The 23,910-nt window shown below is 52.2% G+C and overlaps 3 protein-coding genes across 4 annotated transcripts; 1 reads left to right on the top strand and 2 right to left on the bottom strand.

Annotated features, from left to right (window-relative positions):
• Nucleotides 1–205: 205 nt before the first annotated feature.
• UAP1 (UDP-N-acetylglucosamine pyrophosphorylase 1) lies at nt 206–7,848 on the bottom strand. Of its 2 annotated transcripts, XM_027658558.1 has the most exons (10): nt 7,533–7,848; nt 7,252–7,456; nt 6,438–6,613; nt 6,000–6,172; nt 4,649–4,842; nt 4,147–4,290; nt 3,546–3,734; nt 3,031–3,078; nt 1,027–1,093; nt 206–775 (listed from the first exon to the last, which is right to left on the bottom strand). In XM_027658558.1, the coding sequence occupies exons 1-10, from the start codon at nt 7,840–7,842 to the stop codon at nt 683–685; spliced, it is 1,599 nt and encodes a 532-aa protein (XP_027514359.1). In that variant the 5' UTR covers nt 7,843–7,848; the 3' UTR covers nt 206–682. The 2 variants fall into 2 exon arrangements, with proteins under 2 accessions (XP_027514359.1, XP_027514362.1); XM_027658561.1 differs by lacking the exon at nt 3,031–3,078.
• Nucleotides 7,849–8,012: 164 nt separating this feature from the next.
• LOC113954268 lies at nt 8,013–9,143 on the top strand. Its single transcript, XM_027658360.1, has 2 exons — nt 8,013–8,740; nt 8,862–9,143. Exons 1-2 carry the CDS (start codon nt 8,013–8,015, stop codon nt 8,899–8,901), a joined length of 768 nt encoding a protein of 255 aa, XP_027514161.1. The 3' UTR covers nt 8,902–9,143.
• Nucleotides 8,892–23,896, bottom strand: UHMK1 (U2AF homology motif kinase 1). The gene is made up of 8 exons (XM_027658348.1): nt 23,567–23,896; nt 22,087–22,379; nt 19,197–19,388; nt 18,318–18,412; nt 17,343–17,419; nt 13,919–14,017; nt 12,889–12,977; nt 8,892–12,429 (listed from the first exon to the last, which is right to left on the bottom strand). The coding sequence occupies exons 1-8, from the start codon at nt 23,856–23,858 to the stop codon at nt 12,283–12,285; spliced, it is 1,284 nt and encodes a 427-aa protein (XP_027514149.1). The 5' UTR covers nt 23,859–23,896; the 3' UTR covers nt 8,892–12,282.
• Between the last annotated feature and the right edge of the window lie 14 nt (nt 23,897–23,910).

Here is a 23,910-nt window from a genome sequence, read left to right as displayed (position 1 = left end):
TCTGCAGGAATACAAGAGGAAAGTGCAACTCTCTGCTTCCTCCAGAAATGCCCCAAAACAAGCACTGCAGGCCAGAGGACCCGCTTGCAGCCACCCCAGGCAGCAACCCTTGCTGCACTGGCAGAGCACGTGGTATGATACAGTCAGCTCTCTACTCCATGAGCAGAGCCTTGTGGAAAGTCATCGTCACTCAAACACCACCAGATGACAAACAGGAGGGACTCAGAGTTTAATTGGGTGCTTCCAGTTGTGCAACATAGAAAGGATGACCAAAAGGAGGGACATGGGCAATGACAGGGACCCTATTAAAAAAAAATAGTCATGTAGATTTAAGAAAAATAAAAATTCAAGATTAATCCCAGCCCCGTACCATAAAAATCCTCTCTCTGCATGTACAATGAGTACTACTATATACATGTTTAAAAATAAATGCCCACAGCCTGGAGTGCAAAGAGCAGCACACCATAGCTGTGCTTCTTGGCAGGGGAAATCCATAAAGTGTTTGGTTTTTAAATTAAAATATAAATAGAAGCATACAATGTGCTGAGAACCAAGTGGGCCACATCCTCCCCTGCACAGGGCTGGAGTGAGCAGGACCAGCCCCAATCAGTCACAGCTATAAACCTTCATGTGTCTGAGTTCCTGGCAGGATGGACAGCCCTGCTTGGGCACCCTGCTGCCACTACATCCCATTCTTCACCAGCTCGTGGATCCCATCCTCGTCAATAATCAAAGGTGCGCGAAACTCTCGGTCCTTCACGTACTTTTCCAGACCCTACAGGAAGACAAAGTGGCTCATTAGGAACACACCACGTGTCATCTGCTCTGCTGACCCACTGAGCTGCTCACAGGTGGCTCTGGTCCCCTCCTGGGCTAGCAGCTTGGGGGACACTGTCTCAAAAAGCCCCACAGGGAATTCAAGTCACACATCCATGGCTTATCCCCTCACGTGTGTGCCCTGCCAGCCCCTCCACCTGTCTAGTCCATCTGCAAGGACCTCTTCAGCTCTGGAGAGTCAGTACTCACTTCTCCTCCATAGGACACGAGGGGAGAAATTTCACACTGGATTGGCAGGTCGTTTGCATCCTTCAAGCTGCAGAGAAAAAGTCAGGAGAGTTAGTTACATTCCACCAGGGGACATGGACGGGGCCCAAGATCTTGCTGATGCCAGGTGGGGGGTCAGCACAGAGCTGCCACCAGCAGAGAGCTGCCCTGGGTTAGTCAAGCCTTGCGTGCTCTTCACAGAGGTGCAAGTGAAAGTTTAGATACCAGCAGCGACTGAAAGGGAAGAGAGCTTTAGATGTGGGTTTCATGATGCCTTTCCATGTGTGCAACTACAGCAGTGCCTGTGTCCCCAGCCCCACTATTTTTGATGCTGCATGCAAACTAGTCACTCCTTCCTCCTCCTCCCGCACCCTTGGGGTGATGGCAGATGCACTCACACAGCACTTTGCCATTTGCTGGCTATAACTGGTCTTTCTTTCAGCACTCTCCTGCTTAAAGCACAATCTGAGGACGGAGGGTAAGCCTGTCTGCTCGCTCAGAAATGCTCCCTGCAGCACTGTTTGCTCCTCCTGCCTTTGCCTCTTAGATCAACTGTTTCAGCTCCTTTGTTCCGCCTGCACGCTGGCAGAGCAGAACATCAGAACCACACCAGTACTGGCCACTGCAGCAGCACTGCTGGGCAGGGGGCTGTGTGGGGGCCCCAAGGCTGCTCCTGCTGCCACTAGCCTTCGTAGGACCCCCTCCCAGATACTCCCCGGATCCAGCTGGCATATAAGACTGGACATGGGGGTGCAGCCATGTGGAGCCAACAAGGAGCCACAGCAGCACCCCAGGGTGCCCCTTCCCAGCCACTCGTCACGGCAGCCAGGCAGGCATGGCAGGATGTCATCCATGACAATGCTCCCTTCACTTTGGTTAAAGCTCATCCCTGCTGCCACACACTCACTCAGCAACCCCCCTGTCCCAGCTGTAAATAAAACTCACCCATCCTAACCCAGCTCTCATACTTGTGTTTGCCTTGGAGTTAGATTCCAGATAATTGTTAAAAAAAAAAGAAAAGAATTGACATCAACTGTCAATGAAGAGTAAATGTAGGATAAGGTGTGTCCTTCTTCCTACGTTATAACTAGTGTGATAGCCCAGTCATAAGCCTGTAAATGCTTGGAGTCTGGAATTAAAACAGAGATCCTAGGAATATCTCACCAGAAAGTACTATAAGATACAACTTCTGAAGCGGGGAAGGTAACAAGCTTGCTTAGAGCTGGTGAATGACTCGCAGACCAAGTCCCAGACACCCCACCTGCCCTGTGCCTACAGAACGTGCTGCTGTTAACAGAAGTGTTAAAGCTCTCCCGTGTATTCCTGTAAACTTTCAAGTGCTGAGCCAGGGGCTTTCCCTGGTGTCATGGTCTGGATGTACCAACCTCAAGAGCTGAAGTCACACAAAGCACAGCTGGCTGCTGTGATGTGATTCACACATGCTACATCAAAGCCTGCTTGACATTAACTCAACGCTTTCAATCCTGTTTCCATCTGCCTGGATGCCTGGCGGACATCGGGAGATGGCAGCCGTCTCCAGCACTGGTACCAGCCAGGACCAGTCCAGCCTGTGCTGTGCCATGGTGTGATTAACAGGGGGGTGTCATCGAAGGGACGTGCCAGCATGTTTCCCAACAGCATCCCGCCTGTGGGGTGTCCTTTGGGGGCTGTGGGCAGTCAGCATGAGGCTGCTGCCACCCCGCATCCACACCAGCAGCACAAGCCCCATCCAGTCATCCCCGCCAGCTGCCCCTGCGGAAAGGATCCTAGGAGGGAGCAGACGCTGCCTACTGCCCGCCACCATGAGAAGCAGCATCCACGGGGACGAGCGGTGGGACGTGCCCCGCTCCCAGCATGCGGCCCAGAGCCCCCCAGCCCCGTTAGTGGCTGCGGGCACCTGTCCCAGCACGCACCCACGGCCTGGCCTACAGCCCGTTAGCACCTAAGCACAGCCCCGCCACCATGCACGCTGCACGGTATAGTTACTTGTCTTTGACATCTGCTGGCGTGGCAGTGGATCTTCCGTTTGGGATGCTACATGGGAATAGACAAGGGTTAGCGAGGCAGGGAAAAAACACAGCAGAACAAGTCTGAGCTTTGCTGATCTCCAAAGAGGGGTTGTGGGGAGGGTCCTGTGGTCAAGGGATGCCCTGACTCCAGCCTGGCTGCTGTATGGATCTGCTGCTGCTCTTGGGCTTTAGGGAGCCACCTCCTCCCTGCAGAGGCAACCTTGGCTGTGCAAGGCAGTCTGGCAGGATTTGGTTCAGAGGTGTTGAATCAAGAAGGAAAGCTGCTGCTGAGTGAGCAAGCGCTGCTCCTGTGGCCACCACTCAGCCCACATCCAGCTCTGCCCCACGGACCATCCAGGAGAAAGGACCCATAGCTGGTCACTTCAGTGACACTGTTATAAGGAGCACTGAAATGCAGAAGGGCTGGGGACTGCCTTGTGCCTTATATCCAGCCCAAAAAAGGATGCAGGAGTGCCAGGAGCAGCAACTCACCGAGGGATGGCAGGGATGCGTGTGCCGTTTTCGTCTACAAAGTGCCCCCCTGCATTGAGAACCCAGCAGTGGTGCAGGGACATCAAGGCATGTCGGGCTGTGGTGGGGTTGTCCTTGCCATTCTGGCTGTCTGCATTCTTCAGGGGAGAGAACTCGTCCTCACGCAGCACCTCGTACACCACAAACTTCCTTAGGGGGAAACAGAGCATGGGAGGGTCAGGTTTGGAAATCGTGGCTGCTTCATCACTTCTCCCCTGCCAGGGTGGCTGAGCTGGGGCCATGGCCCTCCCACAGCCCACACCCATGGGCTGTTTTTTACAGTCATGAAGGAGGGAAGGGAGGGCCTGGGCTGTAGAGTCAGCAGATGTTCTTCTGGCCCAGGAGCAGGGCTCAGCCAAGCAAGAAGCACACAGCGCCTGTCCCTCCTGCTGCTCATCTCCAAGCACAAACATCCACTGCTGTGGCAAAGCACAGGAGCTGGCATCTTATCCCAATGCCAGGGCGTCACCAGTGGGCACACCCCTGGCACCACCCCGAAGGCTCTCAGAGCTGCCCAAGGCAGAGCCAACAGCCTCTTCCCCGTGGAGAGAAAAGGACATACTTGGAAAACTGGAAGATGTCAAAGACGAACTTTTCCATCTTAATCCCATTGGGCTTCTCAGGTTGGATTAACTGCCCTGTAGTGATGTCCACATGTGGGATCTTCTTCTCAGCTACATGGTGCTGCAGCTGTGGTTCATAAGTGCTGCAACAGGCCAAGAAAGAGATGTCACTTGCCTGAGCAAGCCACGTCCCCATCTCAGACACTGCTGCAGCAGGAGAGCCTCCCTGAGGCACAGGCTGCTCATCCCCATGGCAGCCAGGAGAGGACGGCTCCACACGCCTGCACTCCGGAAGCTGCATCCAGCTATGGCCAGAAGAAATCTTATCTCAAGGAAGAGACTGTGTGGAGAGGCAAGGGTCAGGCCACATGTGCAGAGGCTGGATATCAGGGGCCTCACATCAGCACACCTGCAAACAGCTGGAGCTTAGCCAACAGAAAGCAAGGTACAGTCGACTCCACTTGGCACCAGGACTCCAGCAGCACCCTAGCAGGCCCTTACTTGACTACATCTTTCAGGAAGGCAGTGGTGAAGTAGTGATTGGCGATGTTGCCCGCGTTGAAGAGCAGCCGCCCGTCCGGACCCCGTTTCTGGGCAGTGGCCAGGGAGATCTCGCTGTACTCCACCACCTGGTACACACCATCCACTCGGCACACCACACCCACCGGCTCCGTGGGGTTGGTCTTCTCCACCACCTGCCCAAGGGAAGGACTGTCAGAGAGACATCCAAAGCCCAGCACTTCCAATATACTCCCTTGTACCCAGCATTCCCTGCCAAGGCTTTTTGCTGTGCTGGGATAGTGCAGGGATAGGGATGCTGGAGCCCTCCCCTCTCAGGTACTTCTGGGAATGGGGACTAGAGGAGGATGATGGCAGAAATGGGTGACAGGGTGTCAGACACACCCAGAGGGTGCGGGCAGGATCTGGCACCAAGCCCATGTGCAGCTGGCAGAGGGATGGATATTTTTAGGCAGCTTGCTGTGCACAACCAGGAGGCTGCTGGCTCAGCAGAGCCATCCCCCTACACTTGACCTCCCTCCTCTTCCTAGCAACCCACATACCTCCATCTGGGCACAGCAAATCCCTACCCATCACTGTCACCACAGTGGGGTGGCATGTAGGGACAAAGGGCATTCTGCTTATTTCCTCTTTCTCTCGTGCAAGCCAGGAGGAGGAACTGCTTTCCCTTTCTCAGCTTGCTCTCTGAAAGCTTCAGACCCAGTAAGTCCTCTTGTCTGTTTGCCAGAGCCAAGCCCAATGTAAACAAAAACAGCCTCTTTGGCTGTTAAGCCAGTCTTTAGGTAAAGCTTGGAGTATGCAATGTCCTATCCACAACACACAGGGCTGGGTTCAGTGTGTCAGCTGCACCCACCAGATCCTGGTCCGGTGGCCCAGGATGTCACTCCTGGGGACAGCTGGCAGCCTATGGCAAGGATCTTGTCCACCTGTGCTACCCACAGCCACCTGGAAAACAGCTGCCCAGCATCCAGGTGTGAATCAGGGAGCTCCCCAGGACTCCCCAGGAGCCTCTTGGCCCCAGGCACTAAGGGACCTCTGAGCCCTGGGCCTGTCAGTGCCACATTCCTGTGCAAGACAGGAGAGGAATGGCACCAGGCAGGGCTCAGTGATGCCCCACATCCCCCACAGTGCCAAGGGCAGGCAGGACTACCCAAGGGGCAGGTAGGATTGGCAACATGTGCTACTTCACCAGTATGCTCCTGGTGCTTAGCCATCCCTTCTGAATGTGGTGAACCAGAAAACAAAGGATGAGGAATCAGGGAAGACAGGCAAGGAGCAGGACAGACCCTACTCGGCTCAAGGGAAGCAGTGCCTGCCAGCCCCCAAACCGTACCTTAGCCCCACAGTCTGCTCCCTTCTCCAAGCAGAACCCAATGAACCTGGGGTCAGCCACCTTCACCAGGATGTTGTCCACGCAGTACACATGGACACTCTGCACACCCCTCCGCTCCATGTCGTCCACGATGCCGTGTGCCCCCAGGGCTCGGTACAGGCCCCCATTGCCATCTGCAAAGAGAACAAACTATTGGGGCTGCAGCAACACCCAGCAGTCCCATCAGCCACCCTCGCTCATCCTCCTTCCCCACAGAGATGGTGTGGAGGGTCGTCAGCCCAGCCATACCCCACCCTGGTCCTCCTTGCCAAGACAGACACCTCTCAGCCTACATCACCCGTCAGCCACGTCACACTGCAAGACTCCAACTCCAAAAAGTTTGTCCTCAGCACCACGTCTAGCCTCTGTGCACCCCTCCCATCAGCTCCCACCACTAACCTGGTGCCATAGCAATCTTGCCCTTCTCCTCCAGCAGGATTTTCCCATCAAACCCCAGGGCAGGCAGCATGCCCTGCTGGAAGAAGATGATGTTTTCCTTCTTCAAGCCAAAATAACAATGCTTCTGGAAGAATTCCTTGGTGGACTCCATAGTGCGGCCACTTGTCATGATGTACCTGTTGCAGAGCAGAAGACCCCCAATGAGCAGGGAGGAGAGGCAGGGTCTCACACCCCTCATCCCGAATATAGGGAACAGCCCTCTCCACGTTTAGGAAGATCTGACCTGCTGTCAGATGATGCCACCACTTTGGCAAGCCAATGAAGAGCTTTACTCTTCCTTGCAACATGTATCTCCAAAACCATAAAACACCCTGCACAGTGCAGGGGACACCCGCAGCAGCTTCTTCCTTGACAGCAACCTCCTGCTCACAGCACCACAGCTGCCCCTTGCTGCCTAGACCCCTGCTTTGCATGGCTGCTGTCCCATATGGGCACATGACAGACCTTCCCAAGGGCCATGGGGCTGAGTTTGACAACGTGGGACCTGCCAGTGCCACTCACTGAGCTTGGAACCACTAACTCCAAAGGGATATGCCCATAGCAATAGCACTGGTATCAAGAGGGGCTGCGCCAACCCATTGTTCCTGGGCGGTCAAGGGGCTCTGCATCAGCCCAGGGCCTGGGAAGGGGAACTGAACGAATCCGGGGGATCTCGGGCTGCTGACACCCACAGGGCTACACCGGCCCATCAGCGCCAACGGGATCCTGCCGACACCTCCCTGTTCCCCAGAGGCCACCCGGGGCCAGAGCTCACCAGGGGATATGGCAGGGGGTGCCGTGCTGCTCCTCCGCCAGCTGCTGCAGCCGCCGCAGGCGCTGGGCCTGGAGGTGGAAGAGGGTCTTGCGGGAGGGCAGCCCCACGTCGCACATGCCCTTGGGGTAGGGGACGCCGAGGCGGGTGCCCTGCCCGCCGGCCAGCAGCAGCGCGGCCACGCGGCTGCCCGCGATCTCCGCCAGCCCTGGGGGAGCACACACGCGTGGGGCCAGCGGCTCCGGCACCGCGCCGCGCCGGGCCCCGCCGCCCCCGCCACCTACCGCGGCTCTCCCAGCGCGGCACCAGCCCGCGGTCGCGGCTGGCGCTGCCCAGCACGTCCCGCGGCACCGGCTCCATCCGCGCGTCAAGCGCCGCCGCCGCTTCGCCGCCGCCGTCCCCGCGGGCGCGGCGGAAGAAGCGGTTGATCTCGGCCACGTCCATGCCGCTCAGCTCGGCCGCCAGCGCCCGGCGGGCCGCGCCGCCCAGCTCCTGCCAGAAGCGCAGCACGTGGCCCTGCCCGCCCGCCTCCAGCCGCTCCCGCAGCGCCGCGTCCATCGCGTCCGCCACGTCCACCGCGTCCGCCGCCTCCATCCCGCCCGCCGCCGCCGCGGGGCCGACGCGCCCCCGCCGGCATTTTATAGCTTCACGCCGCCGCCGCGCCGCCAATGGCCGCGCCCCGCGCCACGTGGTGCCCGCCGCCCGCCCAATAGGCGCCGGGGGAGGGGGCAGGACGGCCCGACCCCCTCGCGGCGCCGCCGCCAATGGGAGCGGCCGCTGCGGGGGCGCGCGCCGGAGGCTGCCATGGCAACGCGCGCCACGTCAGCGAGCGGCCCCGGCCGGGCCGGAGGGGAGGGGCCCATAAGGAAAAAACCCAAATCCCCCCAAAAATTCGCACGCGAGTCCCTGCGGAGGAGGAGCCCCGCGGGGAACAGCCCTCTCAGCCAGACGGGCCCGGGAACCTTGCCGGTCCGGGACCGGTGAGACACCGCTCGTCCCGTTATTCAGAGGGGGCGTGGTGTCACAGGCTCAGAACATCCCGAGTTGGAAGGGACCCACCGGGACCATCAGTCCAACCCTCAGCCCCGCACAGGACCCTCCCCAAGAGTCGCACCGTGTACCCGAGAGCGTTGTCCCAGCTTCCCGAGCTCTGCCGGGCTCGGTGCTGCGACACGGCCCCGGGGCTGTGTCAGCGCGGCCGCAGCCACAGAACCGCCCACGCGGCCCCCCCGGCGGCTGCGGGACCTTGTGCAACCCGCATCATTTCCCGGGAAGGCTCCTGCGTCACGGAGTGGTTTCCCCCCCGGATGACATCCCTTCGGAAGCCCTTATGCCAGAGCGAGCGAGGAACACGCCCGTGTGAGGTGTCCGTAGGCGGTGCTGCCGCAAGCAGCCGAGCCTCCAGTGACTGGGAGGGGACACGGTGGACTCTGGCCAGGCAGAGGTCACCCCGGCGCTCCCAACGGGGTTTTCAGCCCTGCTGGCGCACAAGGTGAGTAAGTTCCAACAGCCAAGCATAAATACCACCACCATGGCCAGGTCACAGCCCTGTCCCCCCAGACTGGTGCAGGGTGACAGAGAACTTGCCCAGCTACGTTTTTTTTCACCATCAGTGCCACAAGAACAGCACACTGCACAACCACTTCCTACTGAAGCATCGTTTATTAATCACCTGTATCAAGCACACATCTGCTCAGCAAGGGTGCATGACGGGATACAACAGTTGACATCTAACCCGAAGGGAGGCACGTGGTTACAGGATCCGGGGCCACAGCAGGAGGAAGTGTACTGAACCCTCTGGAAAGACAACCCGGGTGCAACACGGTGCCCGTTGTTAGGCTATGTTGTTAGGAGGCTGAAGACCAGTGAGAATAAAATTAGGAATACAGCTAAAATCAGAGCTGACTTGTGCTTTGGCCAGTGACTTAAACACCAGTTACCCTACGACTAAGGTAGGACTACATAGGTCAGTGCTACACCAAGGGCTATTGGGAGGGAGCAGCACAGACCAGGAAACCCAGCAAGCATCTGAGTGGAAAGCCTCAACACTTCTGCACCTCAAGCAGGCAGTAATCTAGAGACAAGGAAAGCCAGGCCCATCCAGGCACATGCCACGACAGACACCTTGGACTGAATCACCACTCACACCTGAGATACAATCTAGAGTTAAGAAACTCACAGGTTTTAGCAGGGCTAAAACTTATGCCAAGCCACCACTAGGATGCTGAGACACCAGAGTAAGCCTCATCTTGGGAGAAAGTCTTTGAAGACAGAGGGTGAGGAATAACAACAAAATGCATTGAAATCTCCCTGTACCCCACAGCCTGCAGAGGGATGGATCCAGTGACAGGACAGAAATCAGCATCTTCAGCTCTCACCAGAAGGAAAATGAAAAGCAGCTCTGGGGTTTTTGCCCAGCTCAGTGCTCAAGCCTGGTCAGTGAACATCAGGAGAAAAAGACCTTATAGCAGAAGTTTGCATCTGGAGGATTCATTTAGGTCCTATTAAAGCAGCTGAACAAAACCCCATCCAAACTCTAGTGGAGGAGCTCTACCATGCTGCAGGAACAGGCTGTAGCTCCTCTCTAAAGATTAATCCTGGCACAGCTCTTTTGTTGAAATCCCAAAGCATAATTCTGACTGAAAAAGAGATATGCTTGAAAGATGACAGAGCAGCTCACGGTCCTAGAGAAATGCACGTGAGAACTTAAAACACGTTCAAGTTCTGCACCTGCACCTCAACATCTCCCTGTCCTGGTACTGCTGTAGCTGACAGCACCCAGGGGAGCTCCCTGTGTCCCCACGTGGGTGGCACTCAGCAGGGCAGGAACTCTCAGGTTTGTTCCTGCCAGCTTAATGCTGCTGACATGATGGCATTCAACATGTGTAAGTCTGGGCCGAAGTGCTTTGACCCCTGGCTCAGCCCCTCAGGGACAGCAACAACGCAGAGCTGAGGCAGTCAGTCAATGCCTACCAATACTTCTTCACACTGCTCTTCACATAGGAAAAACCCTCACCCAGTTAATGATCCAGTTCCTCCCAGACACTAAAAGGTGTTTCACTGCAAGGACAGTTAAATTAAAAGCAATGAATCACACACCCCAAAGCTGGTTAACAGCTATGTACACCAAAGTAGCGTCATTCCCAGAAAAATGTGATCAGCAAATCACACCTTAAAACTCATTGTGGCATTTTTTTTTTTCCCTGGCAAGCCCACACATCTCAAAGGCAACAGAAGAATTCAGAGATTGGTCCTTTCAGGGGGAGTTTAGGAAGGGCCACGGTAGACAGGACTACACACCAGCACAGAGAGGAACTCAGACTTGTGAAATGCTACAGACATTGGATCTTCTGACACACCACACACAGGGCAAAAAATCAACAGGAACTTTTAAGTGCAGGATTCCAGCAAGTCCAGCATCCGCAAGATGCAAACAGTAAACTGCAAGGTAATTCAGGTATTATTCCAGGGAAGGTCAGGGATGGTTCAGGCAGCTGCCCACAAGTATTTCAGCTGGAGAAAAGAATTCAGGAGGGCTCTCCTCCTCACTAAAACTGGTACCAGGGTCACAAGCCACCACCAGCCACAAGCTGGTCATCCTGTAAGCAGGGCTGTTTCACCCTGTGCTCATCAGGAACAAAGTGCCTACCCTGCAGGGAGAGGCTCTGCTGGGTTACAGGTTTGGACACCCCTGGGAAACAAGTCACTGCCAACCCCACACTAGCAGCTGTGCAGTGTCTGCCTGAGCACTGCAGCCACAGGACCAAAGCGTGCTCTGGGGGGAGCGGCGATGCTGCTGGCCCAGTGCTTTTTCCCCAAAAGCACATGGCTGTTGTCCCTGACAGTGGGAAAGACCTTCTCCTGGCCAGTCCAGTCTGATGACTGATTAAGCCCTTTCCATACAGGATCTCAGATTGCCTCAGGCCCTTTGTGTAACCTATGAAGGACCAAAAGTGTCAGTGCTTCTAATCTACAAGTCTAATGGGTTAATGCAAAACCAAAACACACATCACAGAAAAGCCAAGCATGGGACTTACAACAGACAAATATTTGTTCTTATAAGACTCGCAGGGCAGGAGTCCTGCTGAGACACAAAGAATACTGCGTGCTGTAGCACTCCTTTCCAAAAACATCACCTAAAGATGCTTACATATTACAGATGATTTGGCATCAGAGCTAGGGAGCATCAGTGCCAGCACAGGGTATGTGCTAGAAAGATGACTCCACATGGCAGGGTTTTCACATCACCTCAGGCTACAAAGTGCTTACAGGTTGTGTGGGGACTGAGGCTGCCACTGCTCTGACCTGCTATCCACCACCAGTCCCAGCCCACTCCAGGCATACAAGCAAGCTCAGCTCCCCACAGGCATTGTCATCCACATCTCATTGCCTCAGCACAGATGTCTGTGCCAGGTCAGTTGGATGACTCTGCTTGGCTCGCGGTGACAGGGCAACCCCATAGGCTCAGCAGATCCGATTTCACAGCCTCCCTCTGCTCTATGTGATGAGAAGACTCAAAAGTCCTCCTGGTCTGCTTTAGAGAGGATGATGGTTTTGCTTCTTTATTTATTATAGGTATCAACAAAAAGCAAGGAAGCCTTCCTCCTCTTCTTCCTCCCCAGCACTGGAGTTATAGGAAAGCTTAACAGAGAAACCCTCTCCCTAGAGCCAAGTCCAGTGCTAAGGCCAAGACTTTGGTCTCACTGCAAATCGCTGAAGAGAGCTTGCCAAGGTCTGCTCGGCCTGCCAGGCTCCCACCGTCACCGCTCCTGCCATGCGAGCGCCCACCAGGGCAGAGCCACACGCCCCCTGCACATGAGCAAGCACAACACACACACAGGCACACGCTGAAAGCCATCCCGGCCTCCTCGGCACATCACAAAGCAGCAGTAAAGGTTTCAAAGCCCATTCAAGTCCTTCGCATCTCTCCTTCACAGATGACTCGAAAGCAGGGCTAGGAAGATCTTTTGCACATTCAACTTTAAAACACGTGAGGAAGAGGAGCAAGACAACTCTCCTGATTGTTGCTACTGCCTACAGCAAGTTTTGGTACAGATATCCTCTCTTATAGGCACTCAGTGGGTAAAACGTAGCCACAACAAACTTGCCATCAAAAATCTTTCCAGTCAGCATTTTTTGGGCAGCTTTGGAATCACCAGCATTTGCATATTCAACAAAGACCTGAAAGAGAGAGAGGAGAAACAAGACTTCCAGTGCTCCATGCCACTCACTCCCTCCCACCCCGCAGCTGGGAAAACCATTCCCGAACAAATTCTTCCCCTCCATCCTTGGCTGAGCACAGAGCGTTGGAGCTAAAAAGGAAAGAGCTGCTTCTCTGAATTGGGATTTCATCTCCTACTCCTCATTTGGTAAGGTGGGAGAAAGTATGATAATGCTCTACACCCTCAACATTTCCTCTCCCACCCATTAGCTTCTACACTTCCATCCCATATCCCAGCCCCCCTGCTAAAGCTGTTTGGGCAACCTTATGTAACTAGGAAGGAACCTGTGCTGTCCTTCAAAATAGCCATTTATTTTTAGCACTTCCATCAGCCAAGAAATTTCCAGGCACTAAGCAGCAGTCCTGCAGCACATGGAGTGCATGTAGGAATACACAGCCTCTTCCCCCTGTTCACTTACTTGGCCTTTACCAGGATTCTCCTTTGGAATAAGCAAGGAAACCACCGGTCCATATTTCTGACACTCCTCCCTTATGTCTTCCAGGATATCTGAGAAAGGAAAGAGTTGGTTGTCTTTCACTTGCAAACTACTACGAGCCAAGAAACAAATGAAGGCGAGATAACACATCAAGAACACTTAGTCAACACATAGCTTTTTCTTCTCAATTTAAAATAAACAAGCATGAAGTGCCAGAGCAGAAGCTTATGCTGCTTAATGGCCACGTAATGAGATGGAAGTGTCTGAACTGAGGCTCAGGAACACAGACCTGCAGGCAGTGAACCTCCATGAGCAGGGTTTGGAGCACATGAACAGTGCTCTTCCTTGCACACAAGGACTGGCCTTCCAGTAGCTAAAACATTTGGGATTTATGAGTGTCTGCTATGGCACTGGGAGGAGGGGAACTAAAGTAGCTGCCACAAGCCCTTCTTTGTGTGAGCAGAACCTGGCCTTTAAACTTGTATTCCCAGAGCTCTCTAGCTTTTGCCACTCACATGGATTTGACAGCAAGCAGAAATGCAAATTCCACCAACATGCCTGGCCATCTACCACAGTTTCAGAACTCCAATGAGATATTTCAGTTCTCTGCTGAGATCTCGGATAAGTTCATTAGCAATTTTTTAAGGATGTGTGCTACTGAACTCCAGAGTCCTGTACATGTCCAGTGGAAGCTCAGAGCTACAAACACGCAATGAAGTCTGCAGGCATTTAAACAAAGAAGAAAATAAAAATAAACTTTTTGTTTGTTTGTTTTTAAATTTGGGATCCTTCGAGAAATTCCTACAATCTGTGCTTTCTCTCTCAGTCTCTCAGTCTATTCTCTATTGGTGCAGTTGAACCACTTGGTACCAAATCTCAGCCGAGCAGCTCTTTGTTTACTGTTCTTGAGCCTATCAATTGCTCACCTGCTTGCTCTCACATCCCCAGAGGCAAACAAAACAGAGTCTGTAAGACAACATTGCCACATGGGAATTGCATGGCTTGCACCAACCTTCATATTCTTCTTCGCACTGCAGAGAAGCATCACTTAGAACATTTAGCAGCCTCAGCACAGGCGTGGGGAGCATCACCAAATCTTCGATATGGGGAGCTGTTTGGCATCCAAAGAATTAAAGAAAAGAAATCAAAGGAGCAAGAAAACAGAAAGCTGACTCAAAATGCATTATGATACACAAGCACTCGCTGCTCCTTGCAGAACAGTTCTGCTTCTCTGCTCCATTACCTGCATTTACAGTCTGTATTCTCTGTTTCCAACTTATCTTCACCTGTGCACTGAGAGACTCTTCCAATGGGTTCAGTGCACTCTGCAATTATTCTGAGGCCAGTACCTGAAATTGCTCTTTAAATGAAGACTAGAGTTGTGTCTACTTAGCTCAGTCTCAGAAATTGATGTGACCTCAAGAACTACGCTCATTGAACAAACTACCCCATATATGTGGAGATGTGAGAAGATGAAAGAACTACTCTGCAACTTGCCTCTCCTGTTACTGCTAACAGACAAGCTGAAAAAAGGCTGGCCAGCTTCTGTAACTCCAGTTCTTAAATCATACTAAGGCACAGGCCTCAGATCTCCCTAGAGTATCTTTCCCTGAACAGCATGTAAACCTCCCCTCTTCAAAAACCAACTGCAATCCACTGCTTTGAAGACCACCATACAATCTTGCAACAGAAGTGGGGAAAACTATTTGGTTACTTAAATAATGCAGTGCTGTAGAATCAGGCATGGCCACAAGGTGGGGGAGCAGTGATCCTGTGAACAACTTCATAGGAGCAGAAATAAAACACTTTGGGCACTTGGCTCTAGAAGACAAGCAGCACAGAACAGTGTAGTATAGATACCACTGTGGGAGAAGGAAACAGTCAAGGTGGAAAGGCTAACAGCAAAAATGAGGATATCCTCCATAAACTCAAAGCTGCAGGGACAGTGTCACTTCTCCAAGAAAAAAACCTTGATTTCACAGTTCCTGGACAGGACTGGCAGGCCACTCATGAATTTAAGATCTGGAGGCCCAACTTGCAGTACTTAGAGAGCGTTAATGTGTTTATTTGTTTTGGCAGCTACAGCAGCTGAACACAATAGCAGTACTTCAAAGCTCTCCCACTTGACAGTGAGAGTGGACAGAAAAGGGAAATGGCTTCAATTCTCCAGCCTGAGCCTTCTAACCACGTTTGCAAAGCAGGCTATTATTTCTTAGGAAATACTTTTCCAAGCAAAGCACATAATGCATATGAGGGAGCTGACATCTTCACTAGGCACAGACAGATGTTGATCTCATAGTCCAAGAAAAGATGCAAGGTAAGCACAGACGTAAATCTCCTCCTGCCTGACATGGAAAAGCCCTTGTGAAAAGCTTAGAGTATGAAAGGCCTTATCAGTCTAGATGATGCCAGGAATCACTCAGGGCAGCCCTTTGAAGAAAAGTGCTGCCTTCAGATAACCAGGCATATTCCAGCTCCAAGTGAACTTTGAGGACCATTCTTCCACAGGACTATTTGCAACCAAGAGACAGCAGATGAATTGGAGACTGAAAGAACATGTAAGTGTCACCTTGGTCTTACATGCTGCCCCTTTTATTCACAGAATCATTTAGTATGGAAAAGACCTGTAAGATCAAGTCCCGCACAGCACTGCCAAGTTCACCACCAAATGTCCCCAGTCCACCACCAAATGCCACATCTTTTAAATACCTCTGGGAATAGTGACTCCACCACTTCCCTGGTCAGCCTGTTCCAATGCTTGACAACCTTTTCAGTGAAGAAAATTTTCCTAATATCCAATTTAAACCTCCTGTGGTACAACTTGAGGCCATTTCTTCTTGTCCTGTCACTTGCTACGCAGAAGAAGAAACAGACACTAAGGTAAATTTGTCCTTCATTTCATGTCTTTTTTCAGAGGGGGAGACAAACCAACACTTAGAATTCAGAGCCATCTGGTATTCTTGTACCCAAGTGACAAACGCATTTCTTGCAATACTCTTCTGCTTTAGGAGGTACTTTCTACCCAGTCCCTCTGCTCATCTTCAAATGCCAGGTGACACGAACCACACCGACAACACAGGAAAGAAGCTGATGAACTGGAAAGTCAAGACTTGGCTGTAAATGACAAGGAAAGCCATTCTCGTCTGTCTTTGCTCTAAACAGAAAAGCTGTGTCCAAGTGAAAGGCAATGACAGATCATTTTCTGACTTGCTAGGAAAGCAACAGTAAATGGTTCTTTGTGCAGACAAGCATAAGCACAAGTTTGGCAAAGAAAGGAACCAGCAAAGAGAACTAAGAAAAATGGAAGCTCTCATATAAACTCATAGCACTAACCACAGAAGCACCTTCCTCTGTACAGTTAGAAGTCTGTGTGTTTAAAACTAGATCAGAAAGCACTGCCAATACACTGTTCCCTCTGCTCTAAAGCACTACTGGCTGCAAGGTTCAGCCATGGAAGGCAGCTTTGATTACAACAGCCCCAGTTTCTGAGATGAAAGTGAAGTTTGAAAACAGGAATGAGTTGTTACCTTTGCCTAATACACAGAAATATCAGTATCTATAAGAAGCAACACTTAGTGACCTTTGCTGCAAGGTACAGCAAGGAGCTTAAGAAAAGCAGGGCTAAGATTCCAGGGGAACTCCTAGCCCAGCCAGAAGCTGGATGCCTGAAGCATTAATTTATGCTGCAGAAAAGCTGGATGCAGAGCTCTTCACTGGTGTTCTTGAAAAGACAAGCTCCGGAGGATGCTACTGTTTTGCTTTTGGAACAGAAAACAGGGAGATCTCAGCCCACCTTTTGCTGACCGCCTGCTACCCACATGGGGAGGTCCTGAGGAAAGACCTCTATCTCACTAAATTTAAGGGTCAGATGAAAGTGACAGTGACATCTGTCCGTGACCTGCCACACAGGCACCAGAACAGGCAGGCCAGTCACTGCAAAAAAGGCTCACACCTTGAGAACACACTGGGACTGTCTGACCTATGCAGAGGCAGCAGCACATGCCACCACCAGCCACTGCCTCAGTCACTCACATTCCTGGCAATTTCTCAACTGGGAAACACTTGGCATAAGAAAACCCATCCACTCACCATAAATAGCATTTCACCCTTCAAAACCACCTCAATGGTCACAATATTAGGTAAATATCTTGGTTATTTCTGTCCCCTGAGATGAATTCTGCTGCCAATACCCTCTTGGTCAGAATTTAATGGGAGTCCAACCAGGGAATAGTGACAGCCCACGTGGCTGGAGAGGCAGGGCAGCACTGAGAGCACAGGCATCACTCTGACCTGCCTGCTGCGGTACCATGGAGGGCTGGGAAGAGCCACAGAGCAGCAGCAATGAGGCCTGAACCAGAAACAACAGTTGAACTGTACTCTGTGCTGCTTCCAGCACATGCTGAGAGCCGTGAGCAGGAGCGACACACACAGCTTACCAAAGGGAATGCTGAAGAACGGGCTGCATAAAGCCTTCTCAGCGGAGGCTCGCTTTCCTTGGTCACAATGAAGCATGCTGGAAGAGAAGACACACTTATGTTCTTGCGTGGGACATTCCTGCACAGACAAATTCCACTCAGTGGAAGCCAGCACAGAGGAATACCATATTTTTGGGGTGGTTATGGAACAAAGAGAAGAGTGAGAAGCACACCTTCCAACCCGCAGCTGAAGCACACCAGAAGGACCCCCTGAAAGCATTTTGGGTATATGGCAGAGCAGGCTTTCCTTCTTGATGTCTCTCAGCACCAGAAAGTTGCTCACTTACAAGTTTACAGGGAACATAGCATGTTCCAGCTTGACCCTCTCCAGGTCATTCAGCCCACATCTCAGGCATGCATGCAGTCTCATGAAAGTTATCACACTCCAAGGTGCTCCCACATCTTTCCACAAATGGCATTCAAAGCCCAGGGCTTGCCTGAGAACATGCCCTACTCAGCTTTACCAGTGGATCCCAATACTCCTTCTGCCCAGTTGTGTCCTCATTCACTCTGTAGCCTCAGAGCACAGTCACAGAACAGCAACAACAATCCCCTTGCCAGATTTCTCAGTAGAGTTTCACAAGTGCATTTGAATCCTGACAGCAGGATCCTCTCCCTCGTTTCTGACGACACTCTCCCAAAGCAGCAAAGTCTTCTGTATTCTCCAAATATAACCTCTTGGCTTTAAGTGCTAAGCACTGAAAGACCAAATGATCAGCATCATGACTGATCCTCTTTACATACTTACTCCAAACTGTGCCAAAATCAGAGGAACCAAAACATCTCTGATAATGCTTGCGCTCGTTAGGAGTACAGTGGGAGATTTAAAAAAAAAGGAAGCGTTAAGTGTAGGCTCTAAGTTGCCAAGAGCAAGGCTACAGCCTTGACTTTACAGAGCACATCTTTAAGCACCAGTAGGCAAATATGATAAGATACCTTTTGATAAGGTCTCTGAGGTGATAAGCTGGAATGGCTGAATTAACCACCCCTTCACTGGCAAATATACGATCGATGATGGCAGAACTGTTTGTCTGCAAAGAAAAAGAAACAGTGATTAGGGAGGTAAAAAACAGACCAGTGCAAAGCTTGCAATATCCCACCATTTTCCAGACTGGATGGCAGAGAGCTTTTAGTACTGTGGGGTTTTGTGAGACATCCCCAATGCCCAAGCCTCACATGTTAAACTAGCAGGCTCACATCAAAAGAAGCTTTTCCCATCTGCCTGTGCAAAAGCTGGAAATTTCCATATGCAGGAAAATTTGCTGTGACTGTGGAGGTTATGATGCTGAAAGGATATTCTTACTGGGAAAGGTAACACAAAACAAGGTTATTTCATACGAAACAGAGGACAGGTTCACAACACAGAGACTTCCTCTTGTTTTCTCAGGATATAGACTTACAAAAAGATCCCCAAATTAGAGCTAACATTAAACTAAAATCAGCAAATAATTCTTCTGTCATTGTGCTGTTGAACTAGCTGACAAACATGAGCCACTGATTTTTTTCTTACTCCTGTGCCACAACAACAACCAGGACAACTTGCCTACCAAATCTAGGCAAGACACAGTCTCCAAACACAGACTCCTGGAACCCTCACCTTTCAGTAACCTGAACACAGGCAGCATTCAGAGATGCCAGTCCCACAGGGCAGGTGTGTCTTTAAGGCTCTGGAACCTTAATCCTCAAAGCAATAGGATTAGAGAAACATCCTGGAAACACTATCTAGTTGCCAGGTGCTACCTCAAAAATCCAGGTTATGAACAAGGACTTGTTTGGTTCAAGCAAGAATGCTCTCAGTAGCTCCCTCTCACTCACCTTCCATTCCTGAGATTGGACTGTATGTTTCAGTTTCATTCCTGAGAACATTTCCAGTAAAACAATTCCCAGACTCCACAGATCCACAGCAGAGGTACATTCTGTCTCACTCTGGAGCCCTGCCTGCGCCAGGCAGTTCTGCAGTTCTGCCTCTGGAGCCCGATACCCGTCTGTTTGAATATATTTCACATCCTACGGGAGACCAAACACACAGAAAAAGTTAATTTTCCAGAATCATGTTCTCCACTCTATCCTTAAATCAATTCACAGCTATCCTTCCAAATGGGGCCCCAAAATACTACTGCTAAATTGACAGAGAGCATTGTACAGCCTTGTGCAAGGCAGGGAGTTCAACTCTCTGTACTGCTGTGCTGAGGAAAAAACAAGACTATCTGGAAGAGAAAATATCTCCCAGCAAAACAGCAGGCATCCCACTAACATCTGCCCTCTCTGAAAGACAGCACTGCTGGGAGGAAGAGGCTGGATGTCATTGCAGACTGGCCCTTTAACCTCTCCTAAGCACAGAAGATGCTAGAAATTTCAGGATAAGAGTCGAACACCCACACTGTGCTCCCACGTCGGCTGCGTGAGAGCACAAACAGCCCTATCTGAGCAGTGAGGATCAGAACTGCTGCCATCATTCAAGTGCTGATGTTCTCTGGAACAAAATGTTAAAAGAACGAAGCAGGCACCTAATGCTCAGACAAGGAAATTATCAAAGGCACTTCCCACACACCTCTTCCTTTTCCCCCTCACAGCCTCAAGTGCTGCAGCAATCAATACCTGCCCAGCTGCTGTGGCTGGCACAGCAGAGGAAAATGCCCATACACTGCCTGCTTCAAAGAACACAGGAAATTACAGAACCACACAAGTGCTGGCTGGAGGGGCTGCTCTGAAGGCTCCAGTCCAGCCTTGTGCTCCCAGGCAATACCTGGTCAGTCAGCTGTGGCTTTGTCCAGCCAAGTGTACAAAGACAAACTGCATGCTGCGTCTTTTTAACATGGGAGGGCTTGTTTTACACTCAGAAAATCACAGAATATGCCAGCCTACTTCCTGGTTAAGGCACAGGATTGGGAATTCCTATCAGGATAATACAGTCAACCCAAGATTATCTGGTTCTCTGACTGAAAATACACTTTACAGAAAACATTTTCCAGCAACAGAGCTCAAAAGTGGTTTACGAACTCTAAAAAAAAAAATAAAAAAAAGTACACAAATTGCTCATCAGTGTCCCTCCTCCTATCAGCAAGGAGCAGAACCTCCAGCATGGCAAAAGCAGCAATTTGGCAGCCCCACCAAAAAACATTCAGAGATAAAGAAAACACCACGGTCAATGGCACCAGGGAAAAGAGTGAGATGGAATGTCACTCCTACAACCTAAAGCATTTTGAGAGCTGCAGGGGGTTGAGACCTCGCTGTATGTACAGCCATTCTCTGTTAAAACAGTAATGGCAGGAAACTTGACGTAAGGATAAGCTTGGCAGGACTGTCATACATAAAAGTAGCATGGTCTTTGACTCAGATAAGGAAATCATGCACTTAGGCTGCTGCCCAAGGCAGGGGTGGGAGGAGACGCTGATACCTGGCGCACATGCAAAGCAGGGTCAGACGGTTCACCCCACGCAGCCACTGTGTTTGTGAGAAAGGGCAAAGGAAACAGCCCAAAGAAAGCAGATTGGAAGGAACCATGGAAGCAAATAAAACAACTGATCACCTATTACGAGGCAACTCACAGAGCAAGCAGCAAAACACAGACCTGAATTAAATAAAAATATGTGCATTAGACACAGGACACCAGGAGCATGTATTTTGCTGATAGACAGCAACAGATTACCAACACAAACTCAGCCAAGAATGTGGGAGAACTGAAGACAACATGGAGGAGTTAAGAAGCCCAAACATTAAAAACAGCTTCTGTACCAAAGAATTCAGAGACAGGTCACCCACACAACCCTCTGATATTCACAATCAGTGAGCTGTACTGTTAATACCAGGTAAATCAGTATAAAAAAGTCTATTAACTTAAAACCTCTAAAAGAGAAGCATGGACGGAATGGGGACAAGCCAGGACAAAGTTTGAATGAAAAAATCCATCACCCAATGATCACAGGTAAATGTTCTATGAAGCTACCTGATGGAAAAGCTTTACTGAGAGAGAGAGGGGTGAAAGGAAGCTCTATCAAGCCCACAGCAGAACCTCCTGAGGCTCTCTGCTTCCATGAGAAGCCACAGAGAATAAAGTGGACAAGAACAAACTTAGAAAACTCAGTATCACCAAAACGAAAAAGTGACAGCAAGGAGAGAGAGAAAGCTCAGCAAATGAGAGAAGCAGAGTAGAACAGGCAGAGATTGTCCATGTCGGTAAAGAACAGATACTGCCCACCCGCAACCAGAGCATGGGCTTGAAAGAAACATCCAGACTTCCTGAAAAAGGGAAGCTGCTGAAGCTAGGGTAAAGACAAGCACAAGGACACTGCCAGAGATAACACAATTGACTGGGGAAGCTAATGGTGAAGCCTGGACTCCTACTACCCATGATAAGGGATGATAAAAGCAAATTCTGCATTTCTGGGTGCTCCCACTGGACTGACCATGCAAAAACTAGCAAACTTCCCAAGAAGCTGAGACACCACTTCTCTCAGTGCATCATTAACTCTGGAATTTGTAGTACAAAGGCTAAGCCATCAACAGAAACCAGAGACATGCAAGGAGATGGGAACATGAGCTTCTGTTTCTGGGGCCAGACAACATTTTAGCCTTTTCCAGGAAACCCTCAGCACCAGCTTAGCTACTCTGATCAGGTCACGTCAAGTCCTACACTCATGACCTGAAAGCATCACAGAGCCACACAACACAGAGCCATCTGCTTCAAGAGTAGCACATTCCAAACCTGATTCCCCTCTTTGAAGCTAAGTCCAAAGTCAATGAGCTTAAAGCACTCCTCCTCTGCGCTCCACAGGATGTTGCGTGGCTTGAGGTCTGCGTGCACGTAGCCTTTGTGGTGCAGGAAAGCCAGGGCTTCCAGAACGTCTCGGGCGCAGTGCTGGATCATCCACATGGAGCAGCCCTGGTTGCTGGAGTGCAGCAGCAGCTCGGACACACTGATGTCCAGCAGCTCCAGCAGCAGGCAGCGAGACGGGCCGTTGGCAGAGTAGTGGTTGGTGAACACGCCGTACAGAGTCACTGCAGTGAGACACAGCGACAGGCATCGGTCATCCCCTTCCACCACTGCACACCACCACAGCTGCAGGGGGCAGCCCAGCTGTTTTGTAACGGGTGATGTTCAGAGGGATGGAGAATCATGCTTCGGAGGGAAGCAGCAAGGGAAAACCAGCCCTCTCACCTCTACAGGCTTCAGAGGACAGGCCGGTCTCACAACACCCCACCAGGCTTTGCTAAAGAGACAGGGCTGGGTGCTCCTGCTCAGGACAACTGGGGACATGGATAAGTGGGGGGGCAAACTGGATGTAGTGCCACTCTTTTTGAGACATGCTGATCTCTTTCCCATGATAAATCTTGCACAGTGGGACCCAAGCTCTGTCTGGGTGTCCAGGCACATTATGGCATTAAAAAATATTTCGTACAAACAAAAAAATAGCATCAGTGGGTGAACTAGGGTACTTCCAGCAGCCACCTCAAATACACAGGCTTCCTCCCTTCCCAGACTCATTCCCACCTGTGGAGGCAGCCCAGGAGCTCCAGCCCAGACCAGGCAGGCCAGCAGGCACACACTGTCCCACTGCTGCCCCACAGGCAGCATGGTTCTTGCCAGGGCAGCTCTGGCACCCTGCCCAAAGGAGGACTCAGGGGTGCCCTGCCTGCAGTGACCCTCTCTGCCCACACAAAGGGTGATGTCTGTCTCTCCTGCCCACTCTGGGGACATCCCCTGCAGACCCCGTGTCCAGGTAAGGGTTGAGGTACCAAGAGCACCCACCACAGCGAGGCTGCTTTGGGGCACCCAGGCTGAGGGCCCTCAAACCTGCCCACCCAGGGGTGCCAACCCAAAAGGCACAATGCCCTGCCAGCGGGGGTAGGTTTGGGGGCGAGGATGCCCGTATTCCCAAAGGAGCGGGGGGGTTCCCCTCCCCGGCTTGGAGACACCAGTTTGCCCGGGGGGGGATGGAGAGGTGGGGGCTATAGGGACAGAGGGTGCCCGCGAGGGTCCCCGAGAAGAGGCGTTTGAGGATTGGGGGGTGCCCGAGCTGCGGGGCGGGGGGCCGAGGGGCGGGGGATGCCGAGCTGTGGGGGTTGCCGGGTGCCGGGGTTGGGGTGTCGGGGTTGGGGTGCTGGGGCGTGGGGATTGCCAGGACGTGGGGGTTGCCGGGGTGCGGGGGTTTGGGGTGCCCGGGTCGCGGTGCCGGTGCTGTTACCGATGTTGCGGTGCCCGCGGAGCTGCTCGAGCGCGGCGCGCTCCTTGCGGAACCCGTACTCGGCGCAGTCGGCGGCGGGCGGGCGGGCGCCGGGGCGGCGAGCGGGGCCGGGCCGCGGCCCCGGGGGCGGCACGAACTCCTTGACGGCGCCGGGGGGGGCCCGCGGGTCCCCGCAGCAGCGCACCCGGTACACCGAGGCCGAGGAGCCGCTGCCCAGCGGCGCCTGCACCTCCCACAGCCGGCCCAGCGCCTCCAGCAGCGGCGGCGCCGCGCCCCACGCGCACCCCGACATGGCTCCGCGCCGCCTCACATCCCCATCCCGCTGCCGCTGCCGCTGCCGCTGC

Source organism: Corapipo altera, unplaced genomic scaffold, assembly GCF_003945725.1.
Source record: "Corapipo altera isolate COAL_440 unplaced genomic scaffold, ASM394572v1 79, whole genome shotgun sequence".
NCBI lineage: Eukaryota > Metazoa > Chordata > Aves > Passeriformes > Pipridae > Corapipo > Corapipo altera.
This window is presented reverse-complemented; position numbering and strand designations above follow the sequence as displayed.

Bases quoted from the DNA above. Each gene is read 5' to 3' on its own strand.
- UAP1 (XM_027658558.1), bottom strand. From the start codon at position 7,842: ATGGAGGCGGCGGACGCGGTGGACGTGGCGGACGCGATGGACGCGGCG. The intron at 4,291-4,648 runs GTAAGGGCCTGC...GGCCTGTTGCAG, and splicing joins TTCCTGAAAGATGTAGTCAA to CACTTATGAACCACAGCTGC. The intron at 3,735-4,146 runs GTATGTCCTTTT...TTTCCCCCTAAG, and splicing joins GACATCTTCCAGTTTTCCAA to GAAGTTTGTGGTGTACGAGG.
- LOC113954268 (XM_027658360.1), top strand. From the start codon at position 8,013: ATGGGAGCGGCCGCTGCGGGGGCGCGCGCCGGAGGCTGCCATGGCAAC. The intron at 8,741-8,861 runs GTGAGTAAGTTC...TTTCACCATCAG, and splicing joins CAGCCCTGCTGGCGCACAAG to TGCCACAAGAACAGCACACT.
- UHMK1 (XM_027658348.1), bottom strand. From the start codon at position 23,858: ATGTCGGGGTGCGCGTGGGGCGCGGCGCCGCCGCTGCTGGAGGCGCTG. The intron at 19,389-22,086 runs GTTTGGAATGTG...GGTCTCCCGTAG, and splicing joins GCTTCAAAGAGGGGAATCAG to GATGTGAAATATATTCAAAC. The intron at 12,978-13,918 runs GTTGGTGCAAGC...TTCCTTTCTCAG, and splicing joins GTGCGAAGAAGAATATGAAG to ATATCCTGGAAGACATAAGG.